The following is a 19083-nucleotide window of genomic DNA, read 5'->3' as shown; positions in this document are numbered from 1 at the left end:
TGTATCATGTTTCTGCTGTAAGGCAGAGAGCGCGAGAGAGAGGGGGGTGGTGAGTGTCTGCATGGGTCCAAGTTTTATCCCAGATGTTTCTCTTTAAATCACGGTTTGCTGAGCACGGGGCGACCCTAAAACGCCAAGAGGCCAGCAACCAGCAGCACGATACAAAGCTGTGAGATGGACACGATTCGAAGGCGTTTCTTTGAGTTGAGCAAGGTTATTGTTGTAAGAGCCGGCGAATGTTTGTCTCGGAATGAGGAGGGAGGGACAGGAGGTTTTGTGGTGGTGGTTTGGTGGGTGGGTGTGGGTGGATGTGTGTGTGGGTGTGTGTGGGGGGTGTCGTTAGGGGTGTGGGTGGGGGTGTGTGGGTGACCACAAAGCCCAACCCTACCGTAGCTGTGGGGAGCGGTAGTGTAGCGGTTAGCGCGCTGCGCTACGAACCCGGCGCCCCGAGTTCGAATCCCGCTCACAGCCAACACCAAAAACGATTATCTGAACCGGTCGTGGGCCTCCCTTAGGTTTACTCAGCCTCAAATGAGTACCCGGTCCAATGTGTAAACATCGAAACTCGGGTGACAAAGGCGGCCGGGCGTGATACTGACAAACCCACCCCCTCGTGTGCCGTGCCGGCCTCCATCGGTGCTGCTCGCTGACAGCACTTGCCCCACAGTCTGTTACAGGCTACACGGAGTATCTTTGTCTTTGTGGGTGTTGTGGAGGCGTGTGACGTCGCTCTGACCACAGAGCCCAACCCCCACCGCCGCTTCGCTTTTAAACTCTCGGCGCAAGGAAGGAACCCCGTGGGTCGAGTCCTCCAGGCAACAGCGAGAGACGCCGTCGACCTCACCGCTCACCACCGCCACCATCTCCACTCGGCAGCAGTAGCGCAGAGACCGAACGACTACACCCCCCCGCGTCGTCACCACTCCCGACTCGGCACAATCGTAAGCGTTCCCGGTCCGCGCGCTCTCGTCAAAGGCCGTCCGCGCATCGTTTGTCGCCTCCCCGACGTGCCCCGGAACGTCGGACAACCGCGCGGCTTGCGAGCCGAAGGCGCGTCGGGGAGACGCGCGGCATCGGCCGCGTAAACATCGGCAGAACTCTTCTGAGATGTCGACTTTGGACGTGGGTGCGCTTGCGCGTGTCGAGTGTATACGCGGGGAGCGGTAGCTTAGCGCCACGCTGCGAGGCGTCCCGAGTTCTTTGCACGCTCGCTGCCGACACCAGTGACAGCGATTATCTGAACCGACTCGGCCTCATAGGTGTTACTCGCTAACAGCACTTGCCCCTACACTCTGTTAAGGCTACACGGGTGCCCTTTGTCTTTGTATCTATACGTACGTGGGTGGGGGAGTGGTGACGCAGGGGTTAGCGCTGCACTCCGAACCCCGGCGAGCCGAGCCTGATTCCCGCTCACCGCCAACATCAGCACCCCCCCCCCCACCCCCAGGTCGACTCAGCCTTAAATAAGTAGAGGAACTTGGTGCGCCAGGTCGTCCACCAACCACCCGTCCGTGCCGGCCTGCTTCAAGAGGGGGGGGGGGGGGGTGTTCCGCTCGCAGCAATTGCCACCAACAACGGCACGTGCGGGGCTACACGAGGAGGTGGTGTCTTGCTGTGATTTGTGGCGTCCCTCGGCGAAACGAAGCCCCCCCCGCCCCCCCCAGTTGTTACTTTGCAGGGAAGGGACCCGAACCACTGCCGCCTGTGTCCGCTCGGTGAACGATTATCTTTGGCGGTCGGTCATGGGCCTCCCCTAGGTAGACTCAGCCTCAAATGGCTACCCGGCGCGGTGTACACATCCGCCAATAGGGAGACAAAGGCGGTCGGGCGTGGTGCTGGCCACCACCCGTCCCCTCGTGCGCCGTTCCGGAATCATAGGTGCTACTCGCTAACAGCACTTGCCCCAACAGTCTGTTAAGGCTATACGGGGGATCTTTGTCTTTATCTTTGGGGCCGGGGGTAGGCAGGCAAATACAACACAGAGCTCGGAGAAGCGCTGTCAAGAATCTACATCGGGGTTCGAAATCGGTGAAGTGTCAGGGTCAGAGTTATTGTCAAGTTAAGGTCGGGGTTAACCTTAGAAACCGTTTTAGTGCTCGGGCCAGTGTTAGGGTCAGCGTTAGTGTCAGGGTCAGTGTTAGTGCCAGTGTTAGGGTCAGTGTTAGTGCCAGTGTTAGGGTCAGTGTTAGGGTCAGTGTCAGGGTCAGTATTAGGGTCAGCGTTAGTGTCAGTGTTAGGGTCAGTGTTAGTGTCAGTGTTAGGGTGAGTGTTAGTGTCAGTGTTAGGGTCAGTGTTAGTGTCTGGGTCAGTGCTGTGAAGGTACGAGTTGATGGTGCGTGATGCATCAGCTGCTCGATTTCCCGAAGCCGAGGTTTTGCCGCCTTTGTCTCCCCCTTCTGGAGAAGAGGCGACATTGTAGCGGCGAGGCGATCGGAGTGACACAACGCGGGTCGGGCAGTCTCCGTCTCTTCCACCACCTCCAGCTTCCTCGTTCCTCCTCGTCTAAAATCGAAGCCATCCCCTCCGGGCAGTCAGCTGCACTGTGATGGAGCCTGGCTCGCGAGCGCAGCGACTTGGTGGTCTTCGCACGGCCACGGATGGCTTGCCAAGAGCACCCAGAGACTCATCGTGTAGAGGACCCAGAGATACCTCGTGCAGAGACCCACAGACTCCCCGTGTAGAGACCCACAGACTTACCACACAGAGACCCAAATACTCCCCGTGTAGAGACCCACAGACTCCTCACACAGAGACCCACAGACTCCTCTTGTAGAGACCCACAGACTCACCACACAGAGACCCGCAGACTCCTCCCGCAGAGACCCACAGACTCACCACACAGACCCCCAGACTCACCACACAGAGACCCGCAGACTCCTCCCGCAGAGACCCACAGACTCACCACACAGACCCCCAGACTCACCACACAGAGACCCGCAGACTCCTCCCGCAGAGACCCACAGACTCCTCGTGTCGAGGACACAGAGATACCTCGTGCAGAGACCCACAGACTCACCACACAGAGACCCACAGACTCACCACACAGAGACCCACAGACTCCTCGTGTAGAGGACACAAAGATACCTCGTGCAGAGACACACAGACTCACCACACAGAGACCCACAGACTCACCACACAGAGACCCACAGACTCACCACACAGAGACCCACAGACTCCCCGTGCAGAGACCCACAGCCTCCTCGTGTAGAGGACACAAAGATACCTCGTGCAGAGACACACAGACCCACTACACAGAGACACACAGACTCCTCGTGTAGAGACCCACAGACTCCTCATACAGAGGACCCAGAGACTCGTGCAGAGACACAGAGACCCATGCATAGACTGGCACTCGTGCATCGTTCGGCACGATGTCCGACGTTTCGCTCCCCAGCACGTGCAGAGACACATCAGACATCGAGCCGAACAGCACATAAGCGCGCGGTACTGTCCCGAAAAGGCATCGGGGAGCCGTTGAGCAGCACAGCCGCTAACACCTATAATCAGCAGCAGCAGCAGTATCGTACAACACGAGAAGCTAGCTTTGCTGGCTGGCTGGAGGAGGGACGGACTGACGGACACGTCCAGTGGACGTACGGGCTGCTCGTTGTATTGCTGCATTCGGACCACACCTCGGGATCGATGCCGGCACCGACGGTCAGGAGGGGGTCGTGGTTGGCCCGGCACGCGGCCCAACCCCCCCCCCCCCCGCGGGTCCGAGGGCCGATGGAGACGGACGTCGCTTCCACCCCCGAGCGCCGCGTCTCTCCAAGAAGTCAGCGACCCCCTCCCTCGTCCCTCGGCACCCCCTCCCGTCGAGCCGCTGGCTCGGCTGGCAAGCGGCTCCCACGCTCGACTCGAGGACGGTGGCTCCGTGCAGGTCTCCATCTCTCGGCGAATATTGAAGCGTTGCATCTGCGTGCCGTGTCAACGCACGCGGTTTACGCCTGAGTTCTTGTCCAGGGAAATTGAGTTTTCAGGTGCAGACGCCGTGCAGCCGTCTCGATACGGGCAAAACAAAACGATTATATGTATGTCTATTTGTTTGTTGCTTCTCCCTTGCGATGGGACTTTGTAGGATGAACGTTGAGTTTGATACGGGCACGGGGTGACCAATACGGTGTGAAGTGGTCTGTAATAAGGGAGGGCACTGATAATAAAATGTCGACAGCGATGCACCTGGAACGTGAACATCCACGGTGCGCGTCTCTCCATCCTCCTCCCCCGTCCCGTTGACCCCCAGAACCCCCCGACCTGAAGCCATGGTGCTGCACGCGGGGTTCAAGGGCGCGGGCCAGGAGGCGGGGCTGCAGGTGTGGAGGGTGGAGAAGCTGAGTCCCGTGGCCGTGGCGCGCAACCAGTACGGCAACTTCTTCACGGGGGACGCCTACGTGGTGCTCAACTCGCTCAAGGCCGGCGGAGGAACCCTGAGCTACAACCTCCACTACTGGCTCGGTGAGCGGCGCGCGGGGGGGGGGGGCGGTGCAGCTGGCCCGGGGGGGGGGGGGGGGGGGGCGGGGGGGGGGATGCGATAAAGGTTCCCACGGAGAGGTGGGCGAGTTTGACAGGGTCGTGGTTGTGGGGAAGGGGGCCCCTAGTCTGGCGCGCGAGATGTCTCGACGTGCCGCGGCATGTGCTGATGCCGTCCGACGTTTCGGGCCCACGCGTGTCCCCACCGCAGGTAGCGAGTGCTCTCAGGACGAGTCCGGCGCGGCGGCAGTTCTCACCGTGCAGCTGGACGACTCCCTGGGGGGGCGGCCCGTGCAGTACCGCGAGGTGCAGGGACACGAGTCCAACTCGTTCCTCTCCTACTTCAAGGGCGGCATCAAGTACAAGGTGCGCGCGCACTCGCGTGAACCGCCCGGTGCTGCTGCTGCTGCGTAACAACGGAGCGGCGAGCTCCCTACTCAGGTCAGAGGAGGAGACTCTGCAGGACCTCGTCACTTCGTCGTCATCGTCGTCGTTGTTGTTGTCGTGCAGGCGGGCGGCGTGGCCTCGGGCTTCAAGCACGTGGAGCCCAACCTGGCGGACGTGAAGCGGCTGCTGCACGTGAAGGGGCGACGCACGGTGCGCGCCACCGAGGTGCCGCTCGCCTGGAAGAGCTTCAACCAGGGGGACTGCTTCATCGTCGACCTGGGGGCGGTGAGGATGGACATGCACAAAGACAAAGTTCCCCCGTGTAGCCTGTAACAACAGACTGTTGCTGTTAGCGAGCACCTATGAAGGCCGGCACGGCACGGCACACGAGGGCGTAGGTGGCCAGCACCACGCCTGGCCGCCTTTGGCTCCCCATTGGCAATGTTTACAAATCGCACTAGGTACTCATTTTGAGGCTGAGTCGACCTAGGGGAGGCCCAGAACCGGTTCAGATAATCGTCCCTGGTGGTGGCCGTGAGCGTGAATCGGCCTCGGGTCGCCGGGTTCGTAGCGCAGCGCTAACCGGTGCACTACCACACTAGCACACATAGATTAGCACAGGACCTATTAATAAATACACAGCACAGCAGAGGCTGAATGAGACGTATTCGTGAACCTTAACCACTTCCACTCTGCATCAGGAAGGAAAATTTGTGGGGGAGATGTCCAACCCAGCGATAACCAATGATCAAATTATCATTTTCAACTTTCAATAGCTTTCTGAGGCCAAGCTATTGTAGGTTTGCATAGAGTCTAAGTGGATGCATACCCCCTTCAGTGTTTGAATGACAAGCACAGCTGACAGATGACAACCCGACGGTCGGTGGATAGATCAGCTGGTTGACTCAGTCTTGCCTGCCCTCCTCATACGTGTCTTCATCTTGGGAGGGGGCGTCAGCCACCACAACAATCACCATTCGCTGCCTCTTGATGCAGAGCCGAGCTCACAATGATCTGGGACTTGCGGCTTCCCACACAGCTCTTCACCACGCTCCTACGCCCCCTGAATTCAGAAAAAGATCCACAGTCTATTGTTTGATGTTATCCTGCGCCGAGTATAAGAATCTCCGTCCATTGTGGTCGATTGGTTCCTTGGCCAACACCTGGCCCAGGTGGTTTCGCACCCACAAAGACAAAGATCCCCCATATAGCCTTAACATCATTTTCAGTCAAGTGCTGTTAACGAGCACTTATGGAGGATGGAGCAGCACACGAGGGCGTAGGTGACCAGCACCACGCCCGGCCGCCTGGCCGCCTTTGTCTCCCTCGAGGCGATGTTTACACATCGCACCAGGTACTCGTTTGAGATTGAGTCGACTGAGGGGAGGCCCAAGACCGGTTCAGATAATCGTCACCGGTGTTGGTGTTCGTGAGCAGGAATCGAATTCGGGTGCCGGGGTTTTCAGCGCAGCTTAGCGCTAACCACTGCGCTACCGCTCCCTACACTCACATGTGCAGGCCCACAGTGACACACATACAGACACGCAGACACGTCGGTGTATGTGCACGCAGGCTAGACGGTACTTCACCCCTCGCTAAATCCACGCGTCTCTCTCTCAGGGGATCAAACGCAAGCAGAGTGTTTTCTTTGCTGCCCCAGGTCACCGAGTGGTCAAACAAAGCCAAATGAGTTTCATATTCTCTCAGCCTCCTTCCCTGCCTCCCTCTACGCCGTCTCCGTCTCTCTCTCTCTCTGTGCCTCTCTCTCAACGCCCGTCCGTCGCTGTTGCAGAGCGCCCCACACTCACGCGTCGCGGTCCTGTTGCGTTTCGCGGGTGCTCCCTGCAGAACATCTACCAGTGGTGCGGCTCGGGATGCAACCGCTACGAGCGCGTCAAGGCGTCCGAGGTGGCGCGCGGCGTGCGGGACAACGAGCGCAACGGGCGGGCGACGGTACACGTGGTGGAGGAGGGCGAGGAGCCGGCGCCACTGGTGGAGGTGAGCGGCCATGCGCCTTTCACCCAACGTCGCCGTCGTCGCGAAGTCGTCTCCGCCGCGGCCGCTGTGTGATCGACTACATTTGGGCGGCGAATCTGACGATGTCGATGTCCAGCAGTTTTGACGCACGTGGGCTTTCGCGGCCCATGTCGTTCATAGCAAGGTTTCTTTTGGGGGGTTGGATTGCGTCGAAGTATTTGCGTCGTTTTCCCACCACCGCCCAACGTAGCCGCTTAGTAAGTAAGGTTTGTCACGTGGAACAAGACGTGCCTATGTCAGCACACCGGTGTGTTGGAGAGAGAACCCACAATATTTACAATTGTAACCAATTGTAAATGTTGTGGCACGTTTTGTTCACGTTACTAACCTCAGGTTTACCAACACATTTACCTGATCTAACCCACAGACTCGTTATTATGAACAACCTAAACAAGCAAACAAGCGTCTCGCCATTTCGTCAGTAACCAATGAACCAACCAACGAACCGTCTTGCCAGCCTTTAACTCGCCAATTGATAGTCTATCTCACTGTCTAACCATCTCAGCAATCAACCAACCATCTCGTCATATTTACAACCAACCAGATAAACTAAACATCTGTCTTAATCTGTAACCAACCAATAATCTAACCCTCTTTATAACGAACCAGAGAATGAAACATCCCTTTTACCAAATCGCCAACCAATCATCTAACCACTGTCACCCTGCACGTGCAGACCGCTGCACAGCAAGCTACAGTGCTAGCCACGTGTGTTTCATGGGGTCCACGTGCTTTTATTGCTCAATCATCTGGCATCACTTGACCTTCAAAGTAATTTGTCAAAGCCAATTTTCCTTACAGCAAAAGTTAGTTTGATTTAGGATTGCGTGATATTTTTCCGATGCCTCCTGTAACACCGCTGGTTGTCTCTGCTACGAACATGTGTTGAACTGCCAACCGTGCTAATTGGAGGTGCTACGATGTTCGCTCTCCGGCATCGCTGTTGCAGTGGTTTTGTAATTGTCAATGAGACCGTCTTCACGAAACCAACACACTTGAGCTTGACCTCTGACCTCTCAATCCATTTCAGTTGCTGGGCTCCAAGCCGTCCCTTCCCACGGGATCCTCCGATGACGTGGAAACGGATCTCTCCAATCGGAATTCCGCCAAGCTCTACAAGGTGATGACGACAATGATGACGACGACAATGATGACGACGACGATGACGACAACTATGAAGACGATGATGACGACGATGATGACGACGATGACGACGACAACGACGACGATGAAAACAATGGCAGTGACGCTGCTGGCACTCGAGACTATGGCAACGATAACGGATGTCGTTGCTTGTCACAGATCTCCGACGAGAGTGGCCGCATGGAGGTGAAGGAGGTGGCGTCCGCGAGTCCCTTCCAGCAGTCGCTGCTCCACTCGGAAGACTGCTTCCTGCTCGACAACGGCTCCGCAGGGCAGATCTTCGTGTGGAAGGGTGAGGGTTAGGGTGAGGGTGAGGGCTAGGGTGAGGGTTAGGGTGAGGGTAGTCGTTCAGCTGCACACCACACGTGGCATCGTCTCTAGCGGCTGGGATGCGGCCACAATAGTTTTCTGTCAAATTCACGGCCGCGGTCGTGGAGAAAATAAAACCAACACAAGAAGTCACGGGAAGGTCACAGAATAAGGCAGGGGTGGGTTGCAGGTGCTCCCATGCGCCATGAAGGAGGGCCACTGCCCGAAACGTCGTCTATTACATGTTTTCCTTTTAAGGCCGCTAAGCTGGGTTTGCTAGCCCCGACAGCGCTTGGATGGATGGCCACGTGCACAACAGGTGCTATAGGCTGCTATGGGGCAGTGCTAGAGTTGCCGGGCAGCAGAGGGCAGTGCAGCCAAACCCGTGGTTGCCTCACACTTCGGCACTCCCGCTCGTGCCCGCGCCGGCGTCCCCGCCCGTGACGTCGCAAACCCGCGCCGCGCCGAGTGGCACGTGACACAGCGGAGAGGGACGCGGGATGCGGTGTGGCGGGCAACATTAATCGCGACTCTCACCTTTGCTCCCGGGCGATCGCCTGCAGGCCAGAAAGCGAACGCCGACGAGCGCAAGAAGAGCATGAGCACGGCGGAGGAGTTCCTCAAGAAGATGAAGTACCCGCCCAGCACCCAGGTGACAACGCCACCGCAAACCACCACTCCTCGCCAGCCACTCTCCACCAACCACTCCTCACCAACCACTCCTCACCAACCACTCTTCACCAGCCACTCCCCACCAACCACTCCTCACCAACCACTCCTCACCAGCCACTCCCCACCAACCACTCCCCACCAACCACTCCCCACCAGCCACTCCTCACCAACCACTCCTCACCAGCCACTCCCCACCAACCACTCCTCACCAACCACTCCCCACCAACCACTCCTCACCAACCACTCCTCACCAACCACTCCCCAACTACAACTCCTCACCAATCCACTCCCCACCAACCACTCCTCACCAACCACTCCTCACCAACCACTCCCCACCAACCACTCCTCACCAACCACTCCTCACCAACCACTCCCTACCAGCCACTCCTCACCAACCACTCCTCACCAGCCACTCCCCACCAGCCACTCCTCACCAACCACTCCCCACCAACCACTCCGCACCAACCACTCCCCACCAACCACTCCGCACCAACCACTCCCCACCAACCACTCCTCGCGGCCTGCCCAATGGGAACCGCGGCTCTCCGTCGCGGGGCCACCGGGTGGCCGGATGGCGTTGAGGAGGGAGCGACGTCTCCCGCCCGGAGCCGTTCTGACCTCGTGAGCCTCGCGACCGCCCCTCCCTGCCCAGCCGTGCGTAGCGAGTAGAGAAGAGCCCCCCCTCCACTCCCTATACGTTGCTGCTCCTCCCGCAGGGACGTGCGGTCAGGGGAGGCAGGGGAGGCAGAGCCTCACCTGTCATACTCCAATGAAAATAGCTGTTACGGAAAGGAAAAAAAAGAATCATCAAATAAAAATAAGTATTAAGATTTTTCCACTGTTCTGTGTTATAAATGTAATTTCTGTACGATTCCAATCATTTTTATAGTCAAAATCGCCAAATTTGCAGAGCTCCGTTGCAAATACAGGAAGAGACGAGAGGTGAGGCAGCGACGAGCTCAGCCTCCCCTCTGATTGCGCAACTCCTCAGTCACTGGATGGAGCACGGGCAATAAGCGCGTGCCTGTTACTATCTCAGTATGTCACCAATGTAATGTTTGTAGACCCCTTCGTTTCATGTCCTCGCCTTCCATACTCCAGGTAACTTATTTCACGTATGTGTATAAAGATATTTAGGCTCGCTGGTCTCGTCATGAAACTGCAATGAAAAAGCACCAGGGGAGGCAGCTGTCACATCTGCCTCACTGAGGGGGACGTGTCTAACACGCCCCCCTCAGTGAGGCCACGCCCCCTCCGTGAGGCCACGCCCCCTCCGTGAGGACACGCCCCGCTCAGTGAGGACACGCCCCCTCAGTGAGGCCACGCCCCCCTCAGTGTGTGAATCTGGCTCTGACACGAGCCAGTGCCTCCCCAGCCATTGACCTCACTGCACGTCACTGCTCCCAGGTGTCGGTGCTGCCCGAGACAGGGGAGACGCCGCTCTTCAAGCAGTTCTTCCTGGGCTGGAGGAGCAAGGGCGACGTGCTGACGCCCGGCAAGACGTACAACGTGGGCAGCATCGCCCGCGTCCAGCAGGTGCCCTTCAACGCCTCCACCCTGCACTCCAGCCCGGCCATGGCCGCGCAGCACGGCATGGTGGACGACGGCAAGGGAGAGGTTCAGGTGAGCAGGGGGTGGGGGGAGGAGGGCGGGGAGGGGCGTACGTACCTTGAGCTTCTTTCGCACCGTACGTAGCCTACCGCTCTAAGCGGAGGTGAAGGACAGCGAGGCGTGCTGGAGAGTGGGCATGGTAATGGGGTTTGAGAGGGGCAATTGGTGGCTCGCTCGCACGATCGTGGCCACCTAGGCACTCGCTCACCAACTCACTCACACATGCACGACAACAAGAAGAACCGCCATTCACCACTAAGTGGCGGTGACGTCACCACTGCGCCTGTGCCATGCTCAGTGCACTTTGAGGCCGCGTGACCCAGGTGCCGTGGGTTGACACACACACACACACGTACTGACTCACACACACACGTACACACACACACGCACGTGCTCGCTCAGCACAGAGCCACTCAACTGCCCAACTCGCTGTCCGGACCGACCAGGTGTGGCGCATCGAGGGCCTGGACAAGGTGTCCGTGGATCGCGCCACCTACGGACAGTTCTACGGGGGAGACTGCTACATCATCCTGTACACCTACAAGACGGGACAGATCATCTACACCTGGTGGGGACCGCTCTCCGTTTCATTCCACACTCCACGGCCCGGGCCAACCACGCTACGGCACTAATTCTCACGCATGCACCCACGCACGCACCCACCCATGTACGCACACACTCACCCACGCACGCACCCATGCACCTGCTCATGCACGCACTCACGCACGCATCCACACACGCGCCCACACATCCACACTCTCACTCACACACGCACCCACATACGTACTCACTATGTTTCATGTTCGCAGTGCCTGAAACGCACGTCAGGAATTGTAGAATTGCCCCAGCTGATGACACACGTGCGCGTGTGTACAGACACACGTGTGTACAGACACACGTGTGCGTGTACAGACACGCGCACGTGTGTGCAGACACACGCACACGAGCTCAGCCGACGGGTGAACGTCGCTTCATTATCGCTGTTGGCAGTGGCACGCCGGTGGATCTGACCCGGAATCGCGGCAACAGTCGCAAACATTTCCCGACAGCTTTTCCCACCACAGCACGTGGGGTTCCTCATTTGAACGGCACGTGGCGAGCGCGGTGCGGGAAGTTCCGCTGGGCGAGGTTGTCATTCTGCCACCGACACTACGTGGGCTCGTTTATATATTTATCCGTGTCATCGGCCGCCCACAGTCCTTCCGTCCTGAGTTAAGTTTAGCCCGAAGCTCGCCGCAGCAGCGCGCCATGTGACACGCCGTCAATCAGACGGGGGGAACTTGCACCAAAAGTCTGACATTTTTTTGTATTAATTAAACAAATCAAATAAAACTAGATTCCAAGCTTTCGTGACTGCAGGATTTACTCTTTGGGTCTTTCAGTAAAGTCACGTAGAAAATAAAATAATAATAGAATAGGACGTTTCGATTGCAACACCAGCAACCATCAGCGGTGGATAGAGCGTGGCTGACGACGCCGTTGTCGTTTTGTCGTGATGGCGGCGAGCAGGCAGGGAGTGAAGGCGACCCCGGACGAGCGAGCACGCTCCGCCATGCTCACCGTGCAGCTGGACGACTCCCACGGGGGCTCTCCCGTGCAGGTGCCACATCCCGCTCGCACCCCACCCCCTTCTCCTCTTCATCACCCTCGCCCCCCCACCCCTCCTCCTTTTCATCCCCATCGCCCCCACCCCTCCTCCTCTTCATCACCCTCGCCCCCCTCCCCTCCCCGTCTCCTCCTCCTCCTGATTGTATTTCTCGCACGCCCCCCCCCCCCTCAGGTGCGCGTGGAGCAGGGCTACGAGCCCCCCCACCTGCTGAGCCTGTTCGGGGGCAAGCCCCTGGTGGTGCACGCGGGGGGCACCTCCCGCAAGGGGGGGCAGAGCCCCCAGGCCCCCACGCGACTCTACCAGGTGCGCAGCTCCTCAGCGGGCGCCACCAGAGCCGTCGAGGTGAGGTCGTCGTCGTCATTGTATTCCTTGACAACATTCACGTCCGCTCTCCGTCATGCTCTCTCATCACCATCAGCAGCAGCAGCCATGGCCTATCCACTGCTGGACGCCTGCCTCACCACTCGCCATCCCGCACTCCATCAAGACAACATTCAGATCTACTCAATCATCTCCCACCTCCTTGCCTCTCCCTGCCTTCTCCCCTCTCCCTCCTCCACGTGTTTGCTCACCTATAAACTATAAACTATTTTTCAGTAGCGACCTGGTCACAGATGATAGATCAACGAAGTAGCTTATCACGTGCAAATTCATAGCAGGCAAATACTCTAAACGTGGAGGGAAGAAGCAGAGGACCCAGAGAAAACTCCACGCAACCACGAGGAGAGAGACACGCAAACTCCAAATACACAGCAGCAGGCGTCAGGGTCGGGATTGAACCCACGACCTCCTGTATACCAGGCGAGGTCGTTAACATCTCATCACCGCTGTGCCACCTCCCAATGTCTACCCTCCCCATGCCTCCCACCTCCTCGTACCTCCTACCCACAACCCCCCCCTCCCCGCCACCTTCCCCGCACGCCTCCCCGCAGGTGGCGCTGAGCGCCGCCTCCCTGAACTCGAGCGACGCGTTCGTGCTGCTGGCGGGCGGCGGCGCCACCGTGTGGAAGGGCAAGGGAGCCGAGAAGGCCGAGCAGGAGGCCGCCGCCTACGTCGCCAAGCTGCTGGGGGGCGGCGGGGTCAAAGATGTGGCTGAGGGGAAGGAGCCCGGTGAGTTGGGGGGCGGGGGGGGGGTGCAGCGCCATCACGCCCTGGAGAGTCGCGTGAGCGGTGGTTGCGCCCCCCGCTGAGCACCGTGGCGTTGCCGCGTTGTCTGGGAGGCTCAGCAAGGAGATGCGTGGCCACGCCCACGAGGCCACTGGCACCGCCCACTCTTTACATGGCCACGCCCACAGGGCCACTGGCGCCGCCCACTCTTTACGTGGCCACGCCCACAGGGCCACTGGCGCCGCCCACTCTTTACGTGGCCACGCCCACAGGGCCACTGGCACCGCCCACTCTTTACGTGGCCACGCCCACGAGGCCACTGGCACCGCCCACTCTTTACATGGCCACGCCCACAGGGCCACTGGCGCCGCCCACTCTTTACGTGGCCACGCCCACAGGGCCACTGGCGCCGCCCACTCTTTACGTGGCCACGCCCACGGGGCCACTGGCACCGCCCACTCTTTACTTGGCCACGCCCACGAGGCCACTGGCGCCGCCCACTCTTTACTTGGCCACGCCCACGAGGCCACTGGCGCCGCCCACTCTTTACGTGGCCACGCCCACAGGGCCACTGGCGCCGCCCACTCTTTACGTGGCCACGCCCACGGGGCCACTGGCACCGCCCACTCTTTACTTGGCCACGCCCACGAGGCCACTGGCGCCGCCCACTCTTTACTTGGCCACGCCCACGAGGCCACTGGCGCCGCCCAATTTAAACGTGAAATGAAACGTTGTGTGGCGAAGCTGCCGCCTGCTGCGTTGGCAGCGGTGCACAAGCACAAAAAGGAAAAAATACCTGATGGGAGACATTTTGGCCAATGGCCCTTCTTAAGTAGCCCTTTCAACCACGAGCACCGCCCACATGGTCCCTAGCCCCGCCCACTGCTCAGGTAGCTCCGCCCTTGGCCCACATCATGAGGCGAGCGTGAGGCCAGGGGAAACTTAAAACCCGGGACAAAGTTGTTTGCAAAAGGCTTGGGGCTCACACCCGGGGCAGCCTTTCTGAATCCACCGGCACTGTCTACTCTTCCACGGTGGCCAGATGGTAGAGGTGGGAGCCACCCAAACTTTTTCCCACCACACGTGACGGCCTGGCCATCGACTCACACCGGGACTGTCCCTCTGGAGGTTTCTTTTTTCCGCCAGCCCCTCTGGAGTTGGAGTTGTGGGCACCTGGGCAAATGCTTAATTTCCCCCCCCCCCCTGCCCAACTCTAATCTCCCTCCGACGCCCCCCCCCCCCCCCACGCTCACATTCCCCCCCCCCCCCCGCCCCCCGCAGCTGAGTTCTGGTCGCTGCTGGGCGGCAAGAAGGACTACCAGAGCTCGCCGAGACTCAGCACCAACTACAACGACCACCCACCCCGCCTCTTCGCCTGCTCCAACAAGACCGGCCGCTTCCAGGCACGCTCCCCGCCACGGCTCCCCGCCCATGGGCGTTCATGAACAGCAACACGAACAGAGACACCAGCAGTGACACGAACAGAGACACAAACAGCAACACAAACAGCAACACAGAGACATGAACAGCAACACGAACAGTGACACCAGCAGTGACACGAACAGAGACACAAACAGCAACACAAACAGCAACACAGAGACATGAACAGTGACACGAACAGAGAGACGAACAGAGACACAAACAGTGACATGAATAGTCACACGAACAGTGACATGAACAGCGCAGGGGACATGGTTGGGGGGGGAGGGAGAGGATTAAGAAACTCGTCTATTGTTTCGACTGCCGCGCCGCGAGATGGCTCGCTCAGTCGGCAACTGTTCCACCTCGTCGCTCGCAGGTGGAGGAGGTGTCGGGCGACTTCACCCAGGACGACCTCGCCACCGACGACGTGATGCTGCTCGACGTCTGGGAGCAGGTGCCGTCCCCCTGATCCCGGCGTGCAGCACAGCAAGTAGTCTAAAACGAACGCCAGTGCGCCAAAGCCATCTCCTACACCTCACAGAGACGGTGGTGGAAATTCCACATTCCTATGGCGGGGGTGGGAAGAGACAAGGGGGGGTATCTCCATAATATACTGTTGACTTCCCCACAAAGTGGTAGTAATTTTATCGACCCCGGAGGGAAGATGGGCCTAGTCAACTGACAAAGCAGGATTTCAACTCGCAGCCATCTGATTCGCTCACTCTACTGCTCAGCCGCCTGGCCAGTACAGCAAGTAGGTTCCTGGTGACATTATTAAGATTATTTATCGTGCATATTAGAGTGTGCCGCTGGACGGGAGGTGATTGGGCAGGGCTTTTGATGATGTCACCAGCATCATCGGCCGCATCAATGCTGGCCGATGCTTGTCCTGGGTTGCTCACCTTCAGGAGGCAGATTGTGGGAGGTGGTCACTATAAACACTGCTTGTAACAAGCACGTATTGCTGGAATCAGATGCAATGTTCGATCGAGAACATGGAAGGTGCGGAGCCAGAGCTCAAAGTCCCTCCTGAACCAGGTGTGATGGTGCTTGGATGCTGTGAATGTGCGGTAGAGTAGAATGGGAGAGAGTTCCAGACGGTCGGTGCCCAGCCAGGTGGGTCCCGGTTCTCTGGGTGTGATCAGCAGATCGTTGCTCCGTGCGACGCGGGGGGAGCGGTTCGCTGTGGTTAGTGGGGCGAGACTGGCGGAGAGGTTTGAGCGGAGACCTTCGTGGTGGCGGCGGTGGCGGTGGCACGAACCCGTCGCTTTGGTGGTGAGGGTTGGCGGATCACGCAGACGCTCCCTGACCCACGTGTAACCGGTGTCGGGGGAACTCCTCCCCTGCTGCGCCCACAGCTGTTCGTGTGGATCGGCAAGGATGCCAACGATGTGGAGAAGCAGGAGTCGCTCAAGTGTGGTGAGTCACAGCGACGGCACCGTCGGGCAGACGCCCGTCCCGGTTCGCGTGCCAGGCCCGGTGAGGTCTCCCGATGAGGCGTGCGGCGGAGAGCGCCACGCGGCGACGATGAGGTGTCTGCCCATAGACTCACGTGGGACTCATCGGCTCACTCCGAGTCTCACAGATTCAAGTAAACCCGTAGTTTGACACGGAGACCCACAGGGCTCGCATTGTGGTTTTTTCACAAGCTGGAACCAAACCGTGCTGTTGGGCTGGCCTCGGAAGACGTCGGAATCAGGCTCGGGGGCCAAGCAGGGCCAGGGGCGGGGTTAATGCCGTGTGACCTCAGTCAGGACACTGCGAGGACACGGTGCCGCCACGCCACCCTCGCGCGTCTCGGCTCGCTCACCGTGAGCGACCCGCTCACCGTGAGCGACCCGCCGACGGCACGGCTCGGCTTCCACAGTGGAATAAAAACAACCTGGCGCCATCCTCCTGAGCTGGGCCGGGGCTGGCTCCGCACAGCCTCAGCGCGGCTCGGTTGTGCGGTGTAAAAGATTTCCCATAGAGATCCACCGGTATAAATAAATATTCTGATTCTGAGATGGCGGCGATGGAATGAGCTCATCTGCAGGAGCTCCATGCATCATTGCTTTGCGATACCACAGAGATGGCTTGGGGAAGCCTTCATCCAGCAGTGCATTGTTCGTAGCTGATGATGATGTTGATGAGACATAGAGATCTGTGGACTGACACAGAAACCCACAGAATTACATCGAGGCCCATAGACTCAGATCGACACCCATTGACAAACAGAGCCTCGCGTAGAGACCCACGTGTTCACATAGACACCCACAGACTCGCCGTGTCCCCCCCCCCCCTACGCCGCGTGTCGTCTCGCAGCCACGTCGTACCTGCAGACGGACCCGTCGGGCCGGGGGAAGGGCACCCCCGTGGTGGTGGTGAAGCAGGGGCACGAGCCCCCCACCTTCACCGGCTGGTTCCTCGCCTGGGACCCCACCAAGTGGGACTCGGACCCCTTCGAGAAGATCAAGGCGTCGTTCAAGTAGGGGGCGGGGATCCGAGGCGAGGAGACGGCCGCTGCAGATTCACCAGCTGCTGCAGCAGCAGCGGCGGCGGAGCGACCCGCAGGTTGTTCAGGCACTCCGCTTCTACCCCGACCGCTTTCGTCTGACAAACCCGCTCGTCACGGTCGTTCGAGATGTAGCTCGCGACAAGAGCGGAGCCCGCCGCGTGCATCGATAACACTGTGGCCCTCGAGAGAACAAAAGATATTGAACGTTTCGGTCAATGGCCCTTCACCCGTGGCGCATTCATAGCACAGACCTCTGTGCCACGAATATTTTCCCACTGTCATCGTCGATCGTGCCGAGTGTGATTGTTTACCCGCCTCTGCCGATGCAGCATCACAAATCAACCGTCTGGAGAGAGACGCTCCGCCTTGTTGACTATAAACGCTGACGTTTGGTGCTGCTGCTGCTTTGGCAGTGGTGCAAACGCATAATTGACAATTTTAAACCGTAGCACATTTACTATGAAGAAGGTCCATTGCCCGAACCGTCACGTCTTACACGTACTTTTCCTTTAAGGCCACGCAGTGTTATTGACGAACGTGTTGAGTTTTCTGTTGTCAATTTACTTTGCGGTGAAATAAATACGAGAGGCCTGGAGGTTTCGGGCTGCAGCGCACACGCGTGCCAACTGGTGATCAGCTCGACGCACGATCCACATCGCTTTTGCATCACGCGGGTTATTGTTGCTCCCATCATTGTTTTTACAACGCCTGCTGCCGGGGAGAAAAACGGAACGCATTCCAAGTTTGCTTTTACACACACCCCTTGACCCCGGCGGCGGCGACTGTGTGGCATGTCTTTTGTACGCTTTGCAGAAACGCGTTTGGTGCGGACGCGCGTGTTATTCCGCCTGCCTCGGCAGCCTTACGTGCTAAGCTCGCGAGCGCTTTCAAAAATAAATAAATAAAGGCCATTTTACTCACGTGAGAATTGACTCGATGACTTTACTCCGCCGGTGTGAGACGCTACTTCAAGTACTGTAGTCCTCTGCAGCGGAGATCTGGGTTCAAACCGGCGACGAGAGATATTTATCCATAATGGAGGGGTTTTTTTGGGGGGTTAGATCGCGAAAATATATATGTGTCGCGAAACCCGCCACCAACCGATACAGCCAATTAGTAAGGTTTGTCGCGTCAACAAAACGTGCCAATTAGTTACTCGTACAGCACACCGGTGTGTTGGAGAAAACCCACAACATTTACATTTACCACTCAAAAAACCTCTATTATGAATAACTTCGGTCGTTAAAGCCGACGTGTTAAATAGATCATTGATCATCGTCATCACAATCATCACCAGCCTTGGTTAATTCACTGCTGGGGGAAAGTCACGCCAAGCATTCACCACCTCTCACGATGTTGCGATGGTCGAAATTCCAAGAGGTGGAACGCGTCCGAGAGGAATGTCCGCAGAGGAGATGGAGCAATGAAACCAGCTAGTGTGGATTAGCACGGTTGGATACGTACGTGTGAAAGAATTTCAACATACATACATACATTCTAGACTTGAAGCTTTCGTAACTGCAAGGAATCATATTCTTAGGTGTTTTCGGTAAAGTCACGTAGGTAAAACATCAAAATTAATAAAAATAATAAAATAAAATAAAGATCACGACGTTTCGGAGGCAACACAAGTCTCCGTCATCAGGTGGGACAGTCACAGCCAGATTAGCTGCATCAAGTGAGGCAATGATTCAAGATGTAATCCCTTAAAAGCGAGTTGAGGGGGGAGGACAGGGGGGGGGCTCATCAGAATGTGGTAGCCAATGAATGGAAAGTATCGGGAGAGAGGGGCCAAAAAAGGGTGGGCGACGGCGTGGAA

The 19083-nt window shown here is 58.1% G+C and overlaps 1 protein-coding gene across 1 annotated transcript; it reads left to right on the top strand.

Moving 5' to 3' along the window:
- Nucleotides 1–752: 752 nt before the first annotated feature.
- Nucleotides 753–18184, top strand: LOC133341721 (scinderin-like). The gene is made up of 17 exons (XM_061550369.1): nt 753–941; nt 4244–4455; nt 4682–4836; nt 4981–5142; nt 6706–6855; nt 7925–8014; nt 8197–8329; nt 8910–8998; nt 10426–10641; nt 11076–11197; nt 12139–12229; nt 12410–12580; nt 13171–13348; nt 14627–14748; nt 15144–15221; nt 16126–16186; nt 17072–18184. The coding sequence occupies exons 2-17, from the start codon at nt 4263–4265 to the stop codon at nt 17236–17238; spliced, it is 2178 nt and encodes a 725-aa protein (XP_061406353.1). The 5' UTR covers nt 753–941; nt 4244–4262; the 3' UTR covers nt 17239–18184.
- The last annotated feature ends 899 nt before the right edge of the window (nt 18185–19083 follow it).

This window comes from Lethenteron reissneri, chromosome 12 (assembly GCF_015708825.2).
Source record: "Lethenteron reissneri isolate LAM-NWPU_2019-01 chromosome 12, ASM1570882v1, whole genome shotgun sequence".
NCBI lineage: Eukaryota > Metazoa > Chordata > Hyperoartia > Petromyzontiformes > Petromyzontidae > Lethenteron > Lethenteron reissneri.
This window is presented reverse-complemented; position numbering and strand designations above follow the sequence as displayed.

What these genes read in the sequence shown, in the direction of transcription:
- LOC133341721 (XM_061550369.1), top strand. Translation starts at nt 4,263, where the DNA reads ATGGTGCTGCACGCGGGGTTCAAGGGCGCGGGCCAGGAGGCGGGGCTG. An exon ending in ATTCCGCCAAGCTCTACAAG is followed by an intron (nt 8,015 to 8,196) that starts GTGATGACGACA and finishes TGCTTGTCACAG; the next exon opens with ATCTCCGACGAGAGTGGCCG. An exon ending in GCAGATCTTCGTGTGGAAGG is followed by an intron (nt 8,330 to 8,909) that starts GTGAGGGTTAGG and finishes GATCGCCTGCAG; the next exon opens with GCCAGAAAGCGAACGCCGAC.